Source organism: Phoca vitulina, unplaced genomic scaffold (genome assembly GCF_004348235.1).
Source record: "Phoca vitulina isolate PV1807 unplaced genomic scaffold, GSC_HSeal_1.0 scaffold33, whole genome shotgun sequence".
In the NCBI taxonomy this organism is placed as follows: Eukaryota; Metazoa; Chordata; class Mammalia; order Carnivora; family Phocidae; genus Phoca; species Phoca vitulina.
In genome coordinates, this window is record NW_022589736.1 from 3,752,157 (window position 1) to 3,769,598 (window position 17,442).

Consider the following 17,442-nt stretch of genomic DNA (forward strand, 5'->3'; position numbering starts at 1 on the left):
TGGGCTAAGAATGGGCCACCTGTAGGGCTGTGTTTGAGTCGCTATGTAGCGTGTGCACGTTATGTGTGAGTCATGTGGTCTCTGCGTTCTGATGCTGCCGACGGATGGTACTATGCTCATGTGTTTTGCTTGGAAATGTGAATGGTGTAGAGTCTCCTACTGCGTGATGCTCTGTAAATTGAGACATGCATGCTGTCACTGCTTTGTATGTAACCCGCTTTTATCTCTTCTTTGCAGGATCAATGTATGCGTTGGCCAAAAAATTATTGCCCTCCCGCATGACAACCGACAAGTGAGATTGTTCGACATGTCAGGTGTGAGGCTAGCGCGACTCCCCCGGAGCAGCCGGCAGGTAACTGTGCTCTTGATATGTGTGTTGGCAGAGAGCCTTAGGGACAACTGGGAGTCTGCGTCCTAGGTCACCACTAACAGAAATAGACTGTGAGGGCGCCTGGGTGGCTCAGTCGTTAAGCGTCTGCCTTCGGCTCAGGTCATGATCCCAGAGTCCTGGGATCAAGCCCCACATCAGGCTCCCTGCTCCGTGGGAAGCCTGCTTCTCCCTCTCCCACTCCCCCTGCTTGTGTTCCCTCTCTGGCTGTCTTTCTCTCTGTCAAATAAATAAAACCTTTAAAAAAAAAAAAAAAATAGACTGTGAGCCCCACATCCTTTTACGTTTTCTAAAAAAAAGAGAAATTCATTTTAGTAGTGTATTTAATTTATGCTGATATACTCGAGATAATATAATTTCAACTATAATCAATATAACAATATTAGAGTTTTACATTCTTGTTTTCCTATTGTCATTGGATGCTAGATTTTCGTTGGAAATACTTGATCTGTATTTCGAGCTCATAAAATTTAAATTTGAAACTGTTTCCCAATACCTCAACTGAGAGTGTCAGGTTTTTTAAAAACGTCAATGAGATTGCACACTCAGTTCCTCACTCTGATTTGCGGAGCTGTTTGCATGTGTGGTAGTGGTTTCCACGTTGGAAAGTAGACTCGGATCTTGGCAGGTGGAAGTATGCAGCCGGAAGGGTGTTAGGTGAGGAGTACTGAAGGTGGTGACGCAGAAGCTGTGGTGTGGGCCCACCTCCACCCACAACCAGAAGACACCTTTCCATGGCAGGTCCAGGACAAGGGGACCCCATGTAGATACAGCTCAGACGATGCACCGGGAGCAGCCCCGTGTCCGCTGTGCTGGCCGGACCGCCCGCCACGGTGTCTCCGTGTGCTGAAAACTGGTTGGTGCTCGTGGCACCAGCTCACACCTGCTGATGCGGGATCTCTGAGGGCCACCTGGGCCCCTGGGCGTAGATCGTTCCTGGGCCACTGGAAGTGGGAGAGGCTGGCTCCTTCTGTGGGAGCAGTGTCTCTGCAGGCTCATTGCTTCAGGGAGCCTCACCCCGCGGCCCCTCTCCTTTGCTTCCTTTGGTGTTTTCTGTGTCGCTGTGGCACACAGCTGTGTGGGCGAGCTAGTACCCTCGGGCGGCCCCTGACCCTGCCATCAGCGTGTCTATGCCCCCTGGCGCCCGCCACCCTTGCTGCTGACTGCCACAACTCTGCTGGCCTTCCTGGAGACACCCTGTGTCCTCCTCGTGTGCAGCCTCACGGACAGTGACCATCAGGCGGCCCTGTGCGGGGTGTGGCTTCAGGAACGCTTGACTGAGGGTGGTCTCGGAGGACGACTGGCGGGGGCTCTGCTGTCAGCGGGGCAACGACTTTTCTTTAAGTGGCACTGACTTTCTGTGAAAGGCCTCTGCCCTTAAGACGGGATTGTTTCATCTGTTCTCCCCTTTTAGGGCTGGTACATGTATTGTCGGAAGCGGGTTATTGAACTTTTATTTGAGTACACATCATCGAAACTACTCATGAAATTAGATTACCTGATAAGAGCTTCACACCCGCTAACAAAGGGAATTTTTCATGCTTGGGTCCTGCTGAGAGTCTCGGGTGTGCCGCCCACGCGGCATGGCTAACACAGTGGCTTCTCTTCCCGATGTGCCCTGCCGCACGGGAGGTCTGCCCCTGAAACACAGCACCGTGTTGTGGGTGTGGAACCTCACTACTTTGACAAGATTTTCTGCAGGAGAGGTTCTCGGTGCTACTAATTCCATTGAGGTGATTTCAGCCTCATTGAAACTGTAGAATTTGTTGTGCTTGGATTTATACCCTTTTAAAGTGGTGTGTTAAATAGTTATTTTTAAGAGTAGTGAATAACATTTCAGTTCATTCTGAGCTTGTAATGCCTCTTCTGAGACACAAACACGGTTTTCAGTGTCACAGAACCCCAGTGGGAAATCCCTGGCTTGTATCACCCCAGCTTCCTTCAGCTGATGGATTGGAGGCAGAGAAAACAGCAACCCGTATTTGACCCTGGTAGTGAGAGTGAAGGTGGCTAACAGTATAAAGCTGTCTTACTTTGGGGAGAGTGCATGTGGCATTTCCCAAAAGTGGGTTTCAAGCGAGGCGAGCTCTGTAGAGTGCTAGGAGAGACTGAGCGGGGAGGCTCTGTGCGCAGTGTCAGAGGTTTATGGCAAGGACACAGGGTCCTGGGGTGGGCGTGCAGCACCCTGTCCGGGATGCATGCCATGACCCTGGGTGGGTGCGTGGCATTTTCAGAACACGTGTGCCCACAGAACCTCTTTGGATGCATGCCCCACGCATGTCCCCATGCACTCAGGCAATCCACGGGAGATGGGAGGCTGGACTCCAAACCCGAGCTGGCTTCCAGCTCCGTCCTGGGCGAGCTGCTCGTACAGACCATTGTTCTGAGTGCCACAGGGTCTCTTCCACACACCCATTTGCTTTCTACCATGAATGCCTTGAGTTGATTGATCATCTTTAATTGTTTCCTGCGCAGACTCTTGAATTTACTACCAGTTAACAGATGTGTTGTTCACTCTTTTTCCTTGGGTTCTTAACAGAGAAGTGATAGAAGGTTGCTCTTGAAACCCTTTGTGATGTGGGCTTGCATTTGCAATACCTTTATTCTGTGGCCTGTTGTTGTCTCTCTCACATGTGTGGATAGCACTGTTCACATGTGAAGGGTTAGTGGAGGGAACTTTTGTGTCATTCTTTTGAATGTTTTGTTTTACTTACTGAATTTCTGTGAGCTTTTCTTAATTCTACTTCCTGTACTTTATTGTGTGTTGCTATAGTAACAGCAGCATATTAGACCGACCACGTTAATCTGGAATGTATGCTCGTGTCCTAAGGTGCTGCTCGTATCTCTGTACATATGCACTAGGGATATCCCACTATAAACTTTGCTGATATTTTGCAGTAATTTTTTCCATAGCTGGAATTCTGAAGGTGGCAGGAATTTACTTGGAGGGCCATTTATTTTATCCTTGTTTTATTTGGTTCCAGATATATTTTTCTGGGTCCTTAATTACCTGAGTCAGTTATTTGTTACAATGATCTTTGAGGTCTTTAAATGAGTTTCATTTAATATATTCCCAAATATCATCTAGCCTCATTAAAAAACTTCAAATTCATCATTTATTCTTTTTTTCTGACTGTAATCCCACTCATTTTTAAAGAACCCCGGAATGGTGTAGGTGTGAATCTCACTGACTTCGTCATGTGTTCTGACGCCACTCTCTTCGCCTCCACTCCCCCACGGCACATGCGCAGTGTTTCTGGCTCACTCTGACTAATGCTGCTCGTTAAGTGGTGTTCTTTCCATCCTGTTGTGGTGTAGTTGTTAATTTGGCTGAGGTTTTATGGCATGTGTGCTTCAGGAATAATATACTAATTCTGGTTTGTGTGATTGGAAATAGGGCCACAGAAGAATGGTGTGCTGCTCGGCGTGGAGTGAGGACCACCCCATGTGCAATCTGTTCACCTGCGGGTTTGACAGGCAAGCCATTGGCTGGAACATCAACATCCCTGCATTGTTACAAGAGAAATAAGGTCGCCGGCGCCCTTAGCTGTGTAGTTCACCATGGACCTATGGACTGGTGTCGCTTTTCTCCTACTCGTCAAGCCCTTTTTGTGAGAGTTGCACCCTGGAAAGGGTGGTTTGTATGTTCTTTTCTCATTGTGCCGAGCTTGCATGAAATGTACAGCAAAACGTATGGTCACATGTCTTATTTTCGTCTTGTGTGTGTGTTGGCACCCTCTGGTCAGTGGACATGAAGCCCCCTTCCCTGTAGCACGTTGTGTGTTGTGAGTTCCTGGCGTTTGACAGATGACAGGAGGGCATTACGTTTGCGTGAGTTCAGTGTGAACCTGTGTACTTACTGTGAGGCGTAAGCAGTCTGTGGCATTTCTGGAATCATCATACATATCTACCTTGTCCCGGGAAGGTCACGGAGCTGCATCTGCATTGGCTGGCGATTGGCAGGTGTGATGGGAGATCTCATATTTACTTCCGTCTGAGGGTTTAGCATGTGCTGTGGTGTAGTTCAGCTTCAACTCTGTATTCTGGTATAGTTGTGTAAAATTTACCTGGAATTGAGAAGTTAAAAACAGAACGCCAACTTTGCAACATTTGGAAAGATTTTTTTTGAAAAGGAAAAGTTTCTGCTCTTTTTATAGAAAATCATTTCAATCTCCTGAGGTCTCATATTAGCAAATTCAAAAATACGATTCTAATCACTGATTTCAGATATTAAGCAAAATTTAAAGCACTTTAGTTTATAGCTATGGTTATAAACAGTTTTTACAAGTTTCAAATGACTTATCCAGTGAATGTGACTTGAACTTATAAAGAAGGCCCTGCCTGCTACCTGAAAACAAAACCTTATTTATTTTCTACACTTTGGTTTGCATATTTCTAAATGGGTTCACTTCCTTGGTGGTGTTTGAGAGCCAACAATGCAAATAAATGAGTACTACCTCAAAAATCAATGTATTTGGAAAACGTGAGAGTCTCACTGATGCCTAGCTAGAGCACTTTTGACTGCCGAATTCAGTTCAGAAGGCAAGAAAGACAATCATAGCAAATGTATCCTGAGGACGAAAGCTCTTGCATTAGCTGACAAGGTGGTAGCGGAAACCATGCTTCGCAGGGTACAGGATGCTCCTGTTTCGGCAGCTGGGACACCTCTCAGCGCCAGTCCTCCCGCTGCCTGGGCGAGCCTGTCACTCTTGCCTTCTTAGGAGTTACTGTCGTCTGGTGTTTGTGAGTTCATGTTTCTTGCTCAGTTACAGTTTTGATAAAGAGCCATCTCCGTGTACTGCCCTCCTCATTTTAATACTTTGAATGTGTCTGCTTGTTGGAGAGGCCCAGAGGGGAACAGTGGCAATGATCATGGGTGCCCCCCACCTCCCAGTGGTGACCACTGGTGGAGTGCCGTTTGGCAGGGTGTGGTGTGAGCAGAGCGTGTGGGCTGTCCTCAGTCCTGTGTGAACACGCCTCTCTTGAGGCTCCTTTTGCTCAGGTACTGTGTGCGGTAGCTCATCTTAGGAGCTTCAGCCCTGAATTATCTGGAACGATTCTGAAATGACTTACAGTGTGGAAGGGAAGAAGGGCCAGGAAAAACTCGTCATGATGTAGTTAGGGCTGAGGTTGCCGACTAAAGACTAGAGGACAAACAACAAATGCTTCAGAGCAGCTCTCTTTCCAAAGCCTGGCATCTCCCCACACCACACCTGAGAATGTGGGCCAGAACGTCAGTGTCCAGCCCCTGCCGGCCCGGCAGAGCGCCGGTGACTTCGGATGCTGAGCTGTGCGTCCACACTCTTGGGCTCCTGTTTTATTTTAATTTGAATGTCTGAGTGTCTTAGAATCATTGTTAGGAGCATTGAAAAATGTATACAAACACAGAGAAATCAAACTTAAGAACCAGATCTCTGCCAGATTAAAAAAATTTGAAGCTTTTAACTCAACATTTTTGATGCTATTCAGTTCTCTGCAGACTAGTGCCCTCCGTGTCCAGCAGCTGCTGACCTTCTCGCTAGCGGGAGGGGCCAGCCTCCTCCCTCCTCACTTCTCCACGGGGCACGGGCCTCATGGTGTTTGCGCGCGCTCCCAGGAGCAGGACACCCTACTGCTAACCACCGCATTGTCCTCGGACATGGTTCCGTTCAGCTGCCACTGTGGCCTTGGTGGTGGTGTTTTCAGGAGTCATGGAGATTTGGGATAGGGAGTGCATGTGTGTGCATGGATGTGTGTGCGTGTGTGTGAATGTGTGTGAGTCTGTGTGCATGGATGTACCTGTGTGGCTGGAATTAAGCCATGTGATCAGCCACACGGGATCTCATCTGAAATAGTGTTTGGAAATGAGAGTGGTTTTGTCCTATGTGCTCACATGTCCAGAATTTCATTTAATAATGGAAGGAAAATGTGTGGTAACTGGAAAATGTGTATTGATAGAGAATCTCGTAAGAACTATGTTGTCGGACAAAACAGCACTCTTTCTCAAACCACTGCACATCAGTTTCTGGAGAGACAAAAATTCTGTACATATTTTGGAATTTGAAGAATCCTATGTAAATCATTTATTGCTTAAATCTGTGAAAAACAAGTTTCTTTGGGAGGAAGTATACATTTATAAGTGTTGTGTAGAAGCAAGTGTTTTTATTGTATTGATGTAATTGTTTTTAAGTGTTGACTGTCTTCATTGCAATATGAAATTCATTAAAAAATCCATGTTCCGTAATCACTATTGTCAAAGTTTTATTTTATTAGGACTCTCTCTTTTTTTTTATTATTTTACTTATTTTTTTTAAATGTTTTGCTTTGATGAAATATTGTTAACAGCTACTAAACACCACAGTGATGTAGAAATCAAACAAATTATAGAACTGCCCACTTGAAAAATTTTAACTTTAGACTTAAAAGATCGGTTGTGTTCTATTTCCTGTCTGTCTGTCAGGCTAACGTTAAGTGACATGTAATTATGCTTCTCCATTCTGGCATCACTGCCCCGACAATTTCTGGAGGGAGTTAACAATTTGATATAATGCAGGTGCTTGTCAGAGTTCCCCAGAATTTCATAAGACGCTTGTCCTGTTCTTACTACAGTTAAGCTTGTTCGAAAGTTTTAAAAAATTGCAGTTGCAGAAAGTAGGCCCCGGTCATCCCCTGTGAGAGAATATGTGTCTGAATTGGTGGTGGCTGATTGTTCACCATTCGTTCCTACCCCGTGAGCAGAGCGTTGTGGCGGGTGCAGGAACCTTAGATGTTCATACACAGCTTGCCAGGGTACCCTCTTGAGACTGGTAGGGCTCACTGCCTTTATTCAGTCCCCAGAGGGTGGAAATTCACTGATTACTTATTTTTCTTACCTTACGCTTTAGAAACCTGTGATTATTGTCCACATTTCACAATTACATCTTCAGTTACATTTTAAAAGTTCATCTGTTAGCATAAAGAATCATGAAGGTGGGCTCAGTTGGAAGAGCATGCGACTTTTGATCTCAGGGTCGTGAGTTCGGGCCCATGTTAGATGTAGAGATTACTTAAATAAATATTAAAAAAAAAGGAATCACAAAGGCAAAACTTATATTGCTATAATTTTGTCATAATGTTACCAAAATGTGTCTTGCTTACTATGCATAGATTTTCTGGTTTCCCTTAATAAATTTAGATTACTTCAGAAACTGGGAACACCTCAATTATTATATGCAATGTGTGATATATAATCCATATGATGATGGGAAGAAGCTGAGAACGAAATCCTATGAAAATGTTGAGTAATTTAAAACTAATTTTATGAAAACATTTTTAAGCAGCTTTTGGTCGAAATGAAACGAGAATAGGCAGATCTCCAGCTCTGAGAGCTCTGTGAGGCACAGGTGATGCCTGTGGGCTTTGTGGGCCCAGGAGGCATCCTCTGAAGAGGGGAGGCTTAACCAGGCCAGAAGATTGACGGAGGTGTCAGGAACCAAAGAGAGCACCTCTCTAACACTTGGCACTGAGTCCCCTCACTCCGAGCAGTCTTTTTGCACTCTACCAAACCCTCTCTCGGAAGTTTTGGAACCAGAACCAGAAGTCTGTCTCTCTCCACAGTTGCTTTGTCTGAGCTTCAGAGTACTGAGAGGAAGAAGCCAGATTGGTGAGCTCAGCGAAGCTGTCTCTCAAGAATGAGTCTGATAAACAAGGATGGTTTTCACCAGTGCTGCTTCTCTAATGCACCTTCTTGAGAATGCTGTAGGAAGAAAAAGTCACAGAGGAGGGCTGTCAAAATGGACAAAATGCCGACATACCTACGTACAGCAATGTCTGGAGGTACTGGTTTAAATTTCTATTTTTGTTTGGCTGGGGAATTACAATTTTAACTTTTTGTCTTTGTTAAATACATATAGTAAAATTTCAAGGGTAACCACAAAGGAAAAAAAAAAATTTGAAAAGATAGAAGACATGATTAAAAGTGGTTACTGTAAGGGAGTTGGGAAGTGTGGTAAGTAACTGGAGCAGAAGTAATTTTTTAGTGTTTTGTGGGTTTAAAATTTTGGAACCATCAAAGTAGATCACCCAGTATTTGAAAAGTTCCCACTTTATGCTAATAACAAAAACTTTATAAAAGTCACCTAGTGGGGAAAATCTGACAAAAATAAAGGGACTTGAAATCATCCATGGAAATACTTAAAAACTTGAACAAAGACATTAAAAAAGACAAGATGAGAGACCATCATGCATTAATAGGAAGAAGTAATATTGTAAAAATGTCAGTTTTCCCCATATTGCCAAGTAGATTTGATGCTGTTCCAATGCAAATCACCCCAGAGTTTTTTTGTGGAATTGGACATCTGATTCCTAAATTTATTTGAAGCAAAGGCCAGGGTTGATGAGATACCGAGAAAACAGGAGGAGGGAAGGGAGAAGAAAGCAGGGTTTCCCTTAAGCCTGGCAGGGCTGTAGCAGCTAGAATGTGGGATTGGCACTGGGATGGAGGAATTGACCAGTGAGGTTAGAAAGAGATCAGATTGATTCAAGCATTTATGAAAATGTGAAGTATTTCAGCTCATAGAGCCACAAGTCAGTGGGAAGAAAGTGGCCTGTGTAATTAATGGTTCTAGTGTTACTAGTTACCCATACGGAACAAGGAGCGAATCCGATCCCTACCTCACACCAAAGATAATTCAGGCCTCATACGTGAAAGGAAAAACACTAACTTTTTTAAAAATTAAGAGAATATTTATATGATTTTGTGTTTATTAAACAACTCCAAAAATGCATTAACCATACTAGAAAAGATTGATACATTCAACCACGTTGAAGGTAAAGATTTGTAGCCCTATAGGACAGCTTAGAAGAGGTGAATCGGAAAGCACAGGTGTTAGTTGCATGTATATAATCCACAGAGCACTGATGTCCAGGATAGTAAAAACAAAATTCCACGTTTCCAAAGGAGAATTGGAAATTGGCAGCAGACATGAATAGGTGTGTCACAGAAGGGAAAACCTGAATAGTCAGCAAAGAAATAAATATAGGAATAAAAAAAAAAAGGAAAATGAAGGCCCAAATGAAATAGTTTCACAACTATTAGATTTGGGAAGCACTGTCAAGCATTTACTGTTGGAACTTATATGTACTATTGGTTTGGATATAAAATAATACAGCAAATTGGAAAGCACGACCTTGTGAGTCTGAATGTGTGAGTGCCCCCTTGCTCCAGCAATCACGAGGGGTCTATGTAGAACATGGTTTTTTAAGTGTGATGTGTGGAGACCATGCATGTCTGTTGCAATGAAGACTTCTGGCCACAGAGCCAGTGACTGAGGGTAGGGGTGTGACGCACGAGTCTGCATTTGGAGCGAGCCCCTGCGTGTGGTTCTGCTGTCCAGTTTGAGAGCTGCAGGGTGTCAGGACATGCCCTGGGGCACACGAGAAACCACCGAGCACCATCAACAGGGGCTGTGGCCTAAATGGTGGCACGTCTGTGCATGAAATACAACAGTAAAAATGAATGGACCACACAGGACTGTGCGATTGTTGATCTTGGGAACATAGTGTTGAGTGAAACACCATTTTTATAGAGCTCGAGCAAGAATCCCCATACACAGTTAGGGTCATGTATTTTGGAACATGGGAGTGAAAACTCCCGATTCTGCATGGTGTTCTGTGGGCCAGGCGTGGAGTGCGGTGCGGGAGGTGAGGGCGGGGCGGGGAAGAACCCAGACTGAGTAGTGTCCAGCTCCTGATTGGGATAGTGGATGCCAAATTCTGTTCCAGTATTCACACTTCATAACTTATATTTATAGCTGTTTTGTTAATGTGTCTCATATTATACAGTTAAAGTAATAACATAAATATAAGAAACACTACGGAGGAGGTGTGTGCTGTTGCAAAGGTGGACGATAGCATGATGATAACAGAGGGGACTTCAATATTTTTGCCCATGTCAGGGTCAGGCTTTTTATTCACTTCAGATATTAGCTCTTTTTCCACTTACAAACATGTAGTTTTATTATTCTACAATGACTGATTTTTCAGTGTGTATGTTCATGGGAGGAAAGACAAAGCCAATTTTGTTCCAAGATAATGTTCTTGAAAAAAATTCTTGCTAAGGAAATTGTAAAAAGGCCGTGTTACACTGTGTCAAAATTGTGTTGTTTTCAAATACATTTTGGAAATCCTAGCTTTAAAGTGGGAAATGTAATAAGGATTTCATTTACCAGGTGTGATCATAAAACAATAAAAGTAGCTTTCTTATGTTGCTCATAAACTGGGACTGAAGTAATTTCAGATCCAGGAGACGGTCCAAAAATTGTGTTGTGTAATGGCCACATACCAGAATAAGAACATTTATTCTCACAGTCTGTGTTTTGGGGGAAGCAGCATTTATTTGGCTAGGTGGATAAGTTTGGGTATGTTTGCTTAAAAATATAATCATTTTTTACAGTGCATGTGCATTACAGATGTCTTCTAGCTCTGAATTAATTTTTAATAAATAATAAAATCGGGACACCTGGGTGGCTCAGTTGGTTGAGCATCCAACTCTTGGTTTCAGCTCAGGTCATGATCTTGGGGTTGTGAGATCGAGCCCCGTGTCAGTCTCCATGCTCAGCTCAGGCTCCCTGTCCCCTAAATAAAAAAAAAAAAAAAAAAAATATCCTACTGTAAACTTTATTTTTTCTTTTGCAGCAACAAAAGTAATTATATATATTCTGTAATCAATCCCTAAGTGTTACATGAAGCTTATTTATTTTCTCTTTTTAAGAACAGCTTTATTGTGGCATAATTGACATAATCTACACCAAACACATATATTGTAAAGTGTAATGACTTTTGACATATTCACCCATGAAGTCATCACCACAATCAAGATAATTCATTTGTCACCCATTTGCTCATACCTCTGCATTTCCTCCCTCCCGCCCCTATGGACCCCATCCCTGATGACCACCGACTGGTCCGCTTTCTGTCACTAAGGTTAATTTGCATTTCTACAATTTTATATAAATTCACTTCTATAGTAGGTACTGATTTTTGTCTTCTTCCACAAAAGCTGTTTGAGGTTAAGTCATATTCTTGCATGTCTTACTCTGTCCTTTTTACAGCTGAGTGTTTCAGTGTACGGATGCGTCACATCTGTTTATCCACATCCCTGTTGATGGAGACTTGGGTTGTTTTCAGTTTTTGGCTGTCACAAATAAAGCTGGTGTGGACATTGGCGTGCCAGTCCTGTATTCCCGGGCACTGTCCTTTCCGCATTGGGCAGACATCTAGGAGTGGAATAGCTTGGCCATGTGGAGGGAATATTTTTCTTTTTAAGAGACTGCTGTGCAGTTCCCAAAGGGGTTCTACTGGAGACTCCTGGTTTCTGCTCTGACACGTAAAGAGCACGGAGTTCTCTTTTCTTCCTTCATAACGAGAAAAAAGGTGGACAGACTGATATCAGTGACTTTCTTAGATGCACTAGAGAGTTGAGGGCCAAAGACACAGGCAGAGGTGGAGAGTCACAGCGAGAGAAGCAGAAGCGTCTGGAGCAGGAACCACTCGGCTGAAGCCCCTGGAGCCCAGGCAGCGGGCTCCCCTGGGTTCCCATGGTGAAGATCAGACGAAACCCCCTCATGTCTGGTTGGGGAGGCGGGGAGGATAGCTGACACCTGGGGTCTGACACCACAGACACCTCCCCACCAAGGGAAAGGCCTCACCGGAGCCGTGCCCTGTCACTAAGGTGACACCTGAGGGGGGAAGGGCACCTGAGACATGCTCGGAGGGCACGGCCCAGGGCATGGCTCCCTGAAAACTAATGGGCCCCTGTGAAATCCCAGCAGACTGGGATGTGGCAGGAGGCAGCTGTGGGTAACATGCCAAAGGCTGTGTGGAAACGGTGGACGCCATGGATGGGGAACGTGAGCAGAGCATCTAGAGAAATCCTAGAAGTAAGAAACACAGGAATGAATGCCTTTGATAGACCTGACCCGGCCGAGGAACGAAACCCTCAAGACAGCTTTAGGGTAAGTTAGTGGAAATTTCCCAAACAGAAAAGCAAAGGGAAACAAGAGTGAAAGAAGCAGAACAGAATGCCCTGGCGTTGTGAGGCAATCACAAAATGGTGTGACGCACACACATGCACGGGGAACAGTGGGAGAAGAGGGAAGGGGGCGGGAGAAAGATTTGAAATAATAATAATTGAGAGTTTTCCAAAATTAATGACACAAACCAAACCACAAATCAAGGAAGCTCAGGGAATACCAGGTGAGTAAGTGCCAAAAAGTCCAGAACTTGGGCACATCAAGTGAAAACTGCAGGACATGGCGCCTGGCTGGCTCTGGCGGTGGATCTCTTTAAAAAGCAAGCAGACACACTGGATGTTATACACAACTGATGAATTATTGAACACTGCATCTGAAGCTATTAATGTACTATATGTTGATTTGAAATTAAAAAAATTTTTTTAAATTAAATTTTTTAATTTTTTTAAATTAAAAAAGCAAGCAGACAGAAAGTACTGGAGGCCACTAAAGCCAAAGAGCAAATGTTGAAAGGGTCCAAAGAAAGCACACCTCACCTACAGAGGAGCAGTGATCAGAAACCATGCATGCCACAGGAGAGCAGAGTGGAAGTCTCAAAAGGGCAGAGCCCTAGTCTCGAATTTCATATCTGGAGAAACTACCCTGTGGGAGTGAGGGAGAAAGACAGCTTTTCTCCAACCAATAAAAAGGGGATTTGTACATTCATCCTGTAGCCCGAAGGGTTTTCTGAATTCACCTGTTTGTTGTAACAGATTTTTAAATAGATTCCGTTGGATTGTCTGCAGAGGGGATCTTTTCGCTTCCTTGCCTTGTCTTGCATCGGCTGGAGCCCAGTGCGGCGTCAGAAGAGCTGGTGGACCCTCCACCCCATCTTGTTTCTGATGAGAAGACACTCCATGCTTTGCCATGAGCTACCGCGTTAGCAGTGCTTACATACGTGCTCGCTCCATTGGAGGCATTCCTCATCGATTGTTGAAGGGTTTTTATCAGGAACGGATGTGGGGTTTTTTCTCCAAGTGCCATTTTTGTGTGTTTATTGAGATAATCTATGATTTTTCTTTTATAGTTTGCTGACATGATGCTTTATATTGATGGATTTATACGAATGTTAAACCAACCTTTCATTTTTGGGATAAACCCTGTTTTGTCAATGCACTATTTTTTATGTCACTGGGCTTGATTTGCTATTACTTTTGAGGATTTTGGTGTCTATGTTTATGAGAGATACTAGTCTGTACTTCGTATTCCTGGACCATTGCCTGGTTTTGGCATTAATGTAATGCAGGCCTCATAGCATGAGTTTGGAAGCCTTCTTTTTCAATTTTCTGGAAGACTTTGTAGAATTGCTATTATTTCTCCCTTACATGAATTTATTAGTGAAGTCTGGCCTGGAGTTTTTTGTGGCTTTGTGTGTATGTGTGTGGGAAGGTTTTTCACTATAAATTAACAGATAAAAGGTTATTCTTGTTATCAGTTTCTGCCTGAGTAAGCTTTCATAGTTTGCTTTTTTTTTTAAAGATTTATTTATTTGAGAGAGAGAGCGAGCACAAGCAGGGGGAGGGGCAGAGGGAGAAGCTTGCTCCCCACTGAGCAGGGAGCCCGCTGCGGGACTCGATCCCAGGATTCCAGGATCATGACCTGAGCTGAAGGCAGATGCTTCACCGACTGAGCCACCCAGGTGCCTCCACAGTTTGCTTTTCAGGACTGTGTGCACTTTATCAGAGCTGTTGGATTTATCAGCATGGAAGTGTTCCTGTTATTCCCTTGTTATCCTTCCGTGTCTCTGGAGTCTGTAAGAGTAATACTGGCATTCCCTCCAAACCTCTGTTGGGATATTGGTCACGCATCAGTGTAACTGTTCAGTGTGACAGACTCTTAAGATCCGCCAGGAACCGCAGCGTTAGGCCTACCTCATGGTGGCTGTTAGGAATCGCTGAGGAGGTGGGAGGGTGGGGAGCAGTGGCAACGTGAAGCCTGACATGACCAGTGCTCCGTGCGTGCTGTGCCCCACCTTGTGCCCCTCACCTGGTCCGCGCCCCTTGCGGTCCCTGCAGTTTCCCGCCGAGGCTCCCCGTCCCCCCAGCTTCTGCTCACTGCGTTAGGGGCCAGTTCATCTCCTCGGTAAATTTCTCTGAACCTTGAAAAACAATTTTTAATGCGTGTAAACAGCAACCAGCATCGTTCAGCTTCTAAATGGCCAGTAGCATCTCTTAAGTTAACCTAACTTGAAATGTGGGCATGTCGGGTTCCCACGGAGTGTCTCCCGTTCCTGGCCGCGGTCACCATGGCAGGTCGCAGTGTTTGGAGGCATCACCGGTGGGGACTGCCTCCTCGGCAGCGCCCATGCCTCATCTGAGCACCAGCCCCTCCTGTAGATGGGCGCCTGGCTGGGGGAACAGTCTGTTGCTGGATGGAGTGGCTGACAGTGTCTCCGGAGGGAGGGAAGGGGAGGGGAGGGAGAAGGGCCATCTCCCACAGCGGCTGCCATGTCTAAACCATTGGCCCTGACTGGCTGCCGCATGTTCCCGGAGTTCGGGGATTAAGGTGTGGACATTTTGGGGGCTGTGATTCTGCCTGTCCAAGCTGCTCTCCATCCTTAAAGAATCTCCTTTCCATGACCACAGTAGGAACGCGATTAATCACACAATATTTTTAAAATATCAATGTGGGTCTAAGCTGTCCCGTGTCTCTAGCCTGCGGATGTCTGCCAGGCTTCCTCCTGAGCTTCTGTTTTACAGTCTCTCATTTTTCACCATTCTCTGGAAATGTTTTTACTAGCCTGTATTAGCTTTTTCTCTACAAATCAGACAAACATTGTTTAACATGAGCCACTCATTGTGTGGGTCTCCATTTTCCATATTTATAAAGTGAGATTTTTGGATTTCCTGCCAATTTATTACGGTCATCAGAGTCGCAAGATACGGTCTTTGTTCTAAGGAAACTTGTAGTATGGGGGGTGGGGAGGTAAGAGATCTCTCCAAATGTTGAAATCCTGAAATACCCTGGGACGCCTGGGTGGCTCAGTCGGTTAAGCATCTGCCTTCAGTTCAGGTCATGATCTCAGGGTCCTGGGATTGAGTCCTTGCGTCAGGTTTCAAGGGAGTGCAGTGCCTGTGGTAATAAGGAATTTACCTGAAAACCATAGTCTGAATGAAGGAACCCCCCACCACCCCTTGTAGAAGTGTCTTAGCACTGGGTGGCGCGGTGGGGTCGCCAGAGGGCATGTGGAGTGCTGGTGATGACGGGGCTCTGTCCACGGTGTGTTCAGCCACACGGGTGGGACAGAGCAGCTACTGATCATTGAAAGTTTCATGGTTTTCTGATTCTTCCTGAGGCCTTGTCTCAGTCCTTGGTGTTACCCGGTCCTGGGTGGCGTTTGGGTCCAGACAGGCTGCCTGTTGGGGGAGAAAGCCCAGGTAAGAGAATCGAACAGCTCCTCGAGCGTTGAGGTTGAAAATCCTACAAATAAACAGAATGTTGCTGGGTCCTTGGCATGCCCAGCTGTCTGGTTTTATGGCCAGATGAGTGTGTTCTCTTAGTTTCTTTCTGTTTTGCTGTCCGAGGTTGAATGAATGCCTTGGAAACTCCCCGGTTCCACCGGGCGCATTCGCCTGAGTGACTGTTCCTCGTCTCCGCGACTGCACCCCGTCCCTTCCCCAGCTTGTCCCGCAAGTTTGTGCTGGGCCCTGTGAGGAGCGCCGAGCCGCTAGAACGGAGCCTGTGTGTGATTTATGCGCCTGGAGGCACTGAGAGGGAGCATAATTGGCCTGTCAGGGCAGTGCTGCTTTTTGCTTTGACATATGCCCAAGGCCAGCCTATCTTACCATGGCCGGGAGTGAGCCGCTCAGGCTCACCTGGGCCTCAGTCTTCCACCTTGCCACCTGTACTCAAAAGCACAGAACGAACTCGTCACAACAGTGGGATTCCTTTTTTGCTTTTGCAGCTGATAGTTTTCTTCGATCGGCCTGTTCTTCGATTGGCCTGACATCATTTTTATGATGTGATATGTGATGGGCGGCTGCCCCAGGCAGGGTCACAGGGAAGGGGTGTCCTTCCATGGGGCACACCTGTGTCCTTGTTGATATCTGTGTGTGGGTGTGCGTTCTCGTCCTGCGAGGGGCAGGGCGCCGTGTCTGCGTCCAGACTGGCTGCCCATATGTGATGCCTTCTGGGGAAGAAACCCTCTTCTGTTGTCTGTCAGTTTGTATATGCGAGTGAACAGCACTGTGCCTGCAGCAGATTGTCCTTTTCTCGACCCGTTTTCCCCTCTTCTGACTTTCCTCGTAAGGACGGGAGCACAGGTGAGTCCCAAAGGGAAGCTGGTGAAGGGCAGCCGTGTCTTCATGATGCCCCCCCAATGGGTGGTCTTGAGAGGAGGAGATAGGCGGTGTGCTCACCTGACGGTCAAGGCCCGAGTGTGTGAGAGGTGACAGAGGACGAGAGACAGAGACGGACACGCGGGGAGGGGCATCTGAGCCTGGTGGGCTGGGGCAGCAGGTGCCGAGGCACAGGCGTCAGGGGCTTGGGGAGCGGCCTGCCGCCGTGGGCACAGGACGGGACTGGAAAAGACACTCCAAGAGGACACTTATTTGGTACTTGATGGTTGGCTTTTGTTTAATCTCTGCTAGCTCCTGGCACACTCCTTTGGAGACTTTTTGTTTGTTTGGCATTTAGTAGGTACACAATCAATATTTTTCCAATTGAGAGCTTGTGCAGATAACCGCGGGGGGGAGGGACAGGTAATAGGAACTTGAGCCAAAATTGAGAGAGTCAGCAAGAACCAAGTGTAGGTCTAGGATGCCCCGGGCTCTTGAAAGGACACCGTGTGGTGATTCTGGGGGGAGCAGACCACCCACCAGGGGTGCAGGGGACAAGCCCCAGTGACTCAGAGCCTGGGCAGAGGCTCCCGGCGCCATCCGGGAGTTCGGACGATCTGCGGGGTCAAGCCGGGCACAGGGGAGGCCGGTCGGCAATGACGCCAGGACTCTGAGAATAGACACCCAAGGGACGAGATGGAGCAGCGAGCGCCGTGGGGGGTGGGGGGGCGAGCCGCGTGGGGAAGGG

General features: G+C 46.1%; 1 protein-coding gene across 3 annotated transcripts in view; it reads left to right on the plus strand.

Annotated features, from left to right (window-relative positions):
• Positions 1 to 6,611, plus strand: part of WDR37 (WD repeat domain 37) — a 54,253-nt gene extending 47,642 nt beyond the window's left edge. For all 3 annotated transcript variants that reach the window (XM_032425559.1, XM_032425562.1, XM_032425561.1), the window contains exons 13-14: positions 238 to 352; positions 3,786 to 6,611. In XM_032425559.1, the coding sequence (XP_032281450.1) occupies positions 238 to 352; positions 3,786 to 3,917 (247 nt within the window). In that variant the 3' untranslated portion in view covers positions 3,918 to 6,611. The remainder of the gene's footprint in view (positions 1 to 237; positions 353 to 3,785) is intronic.
• Positions 6,612 to 17,442: the final 10,831 nt, after the last annotated feature.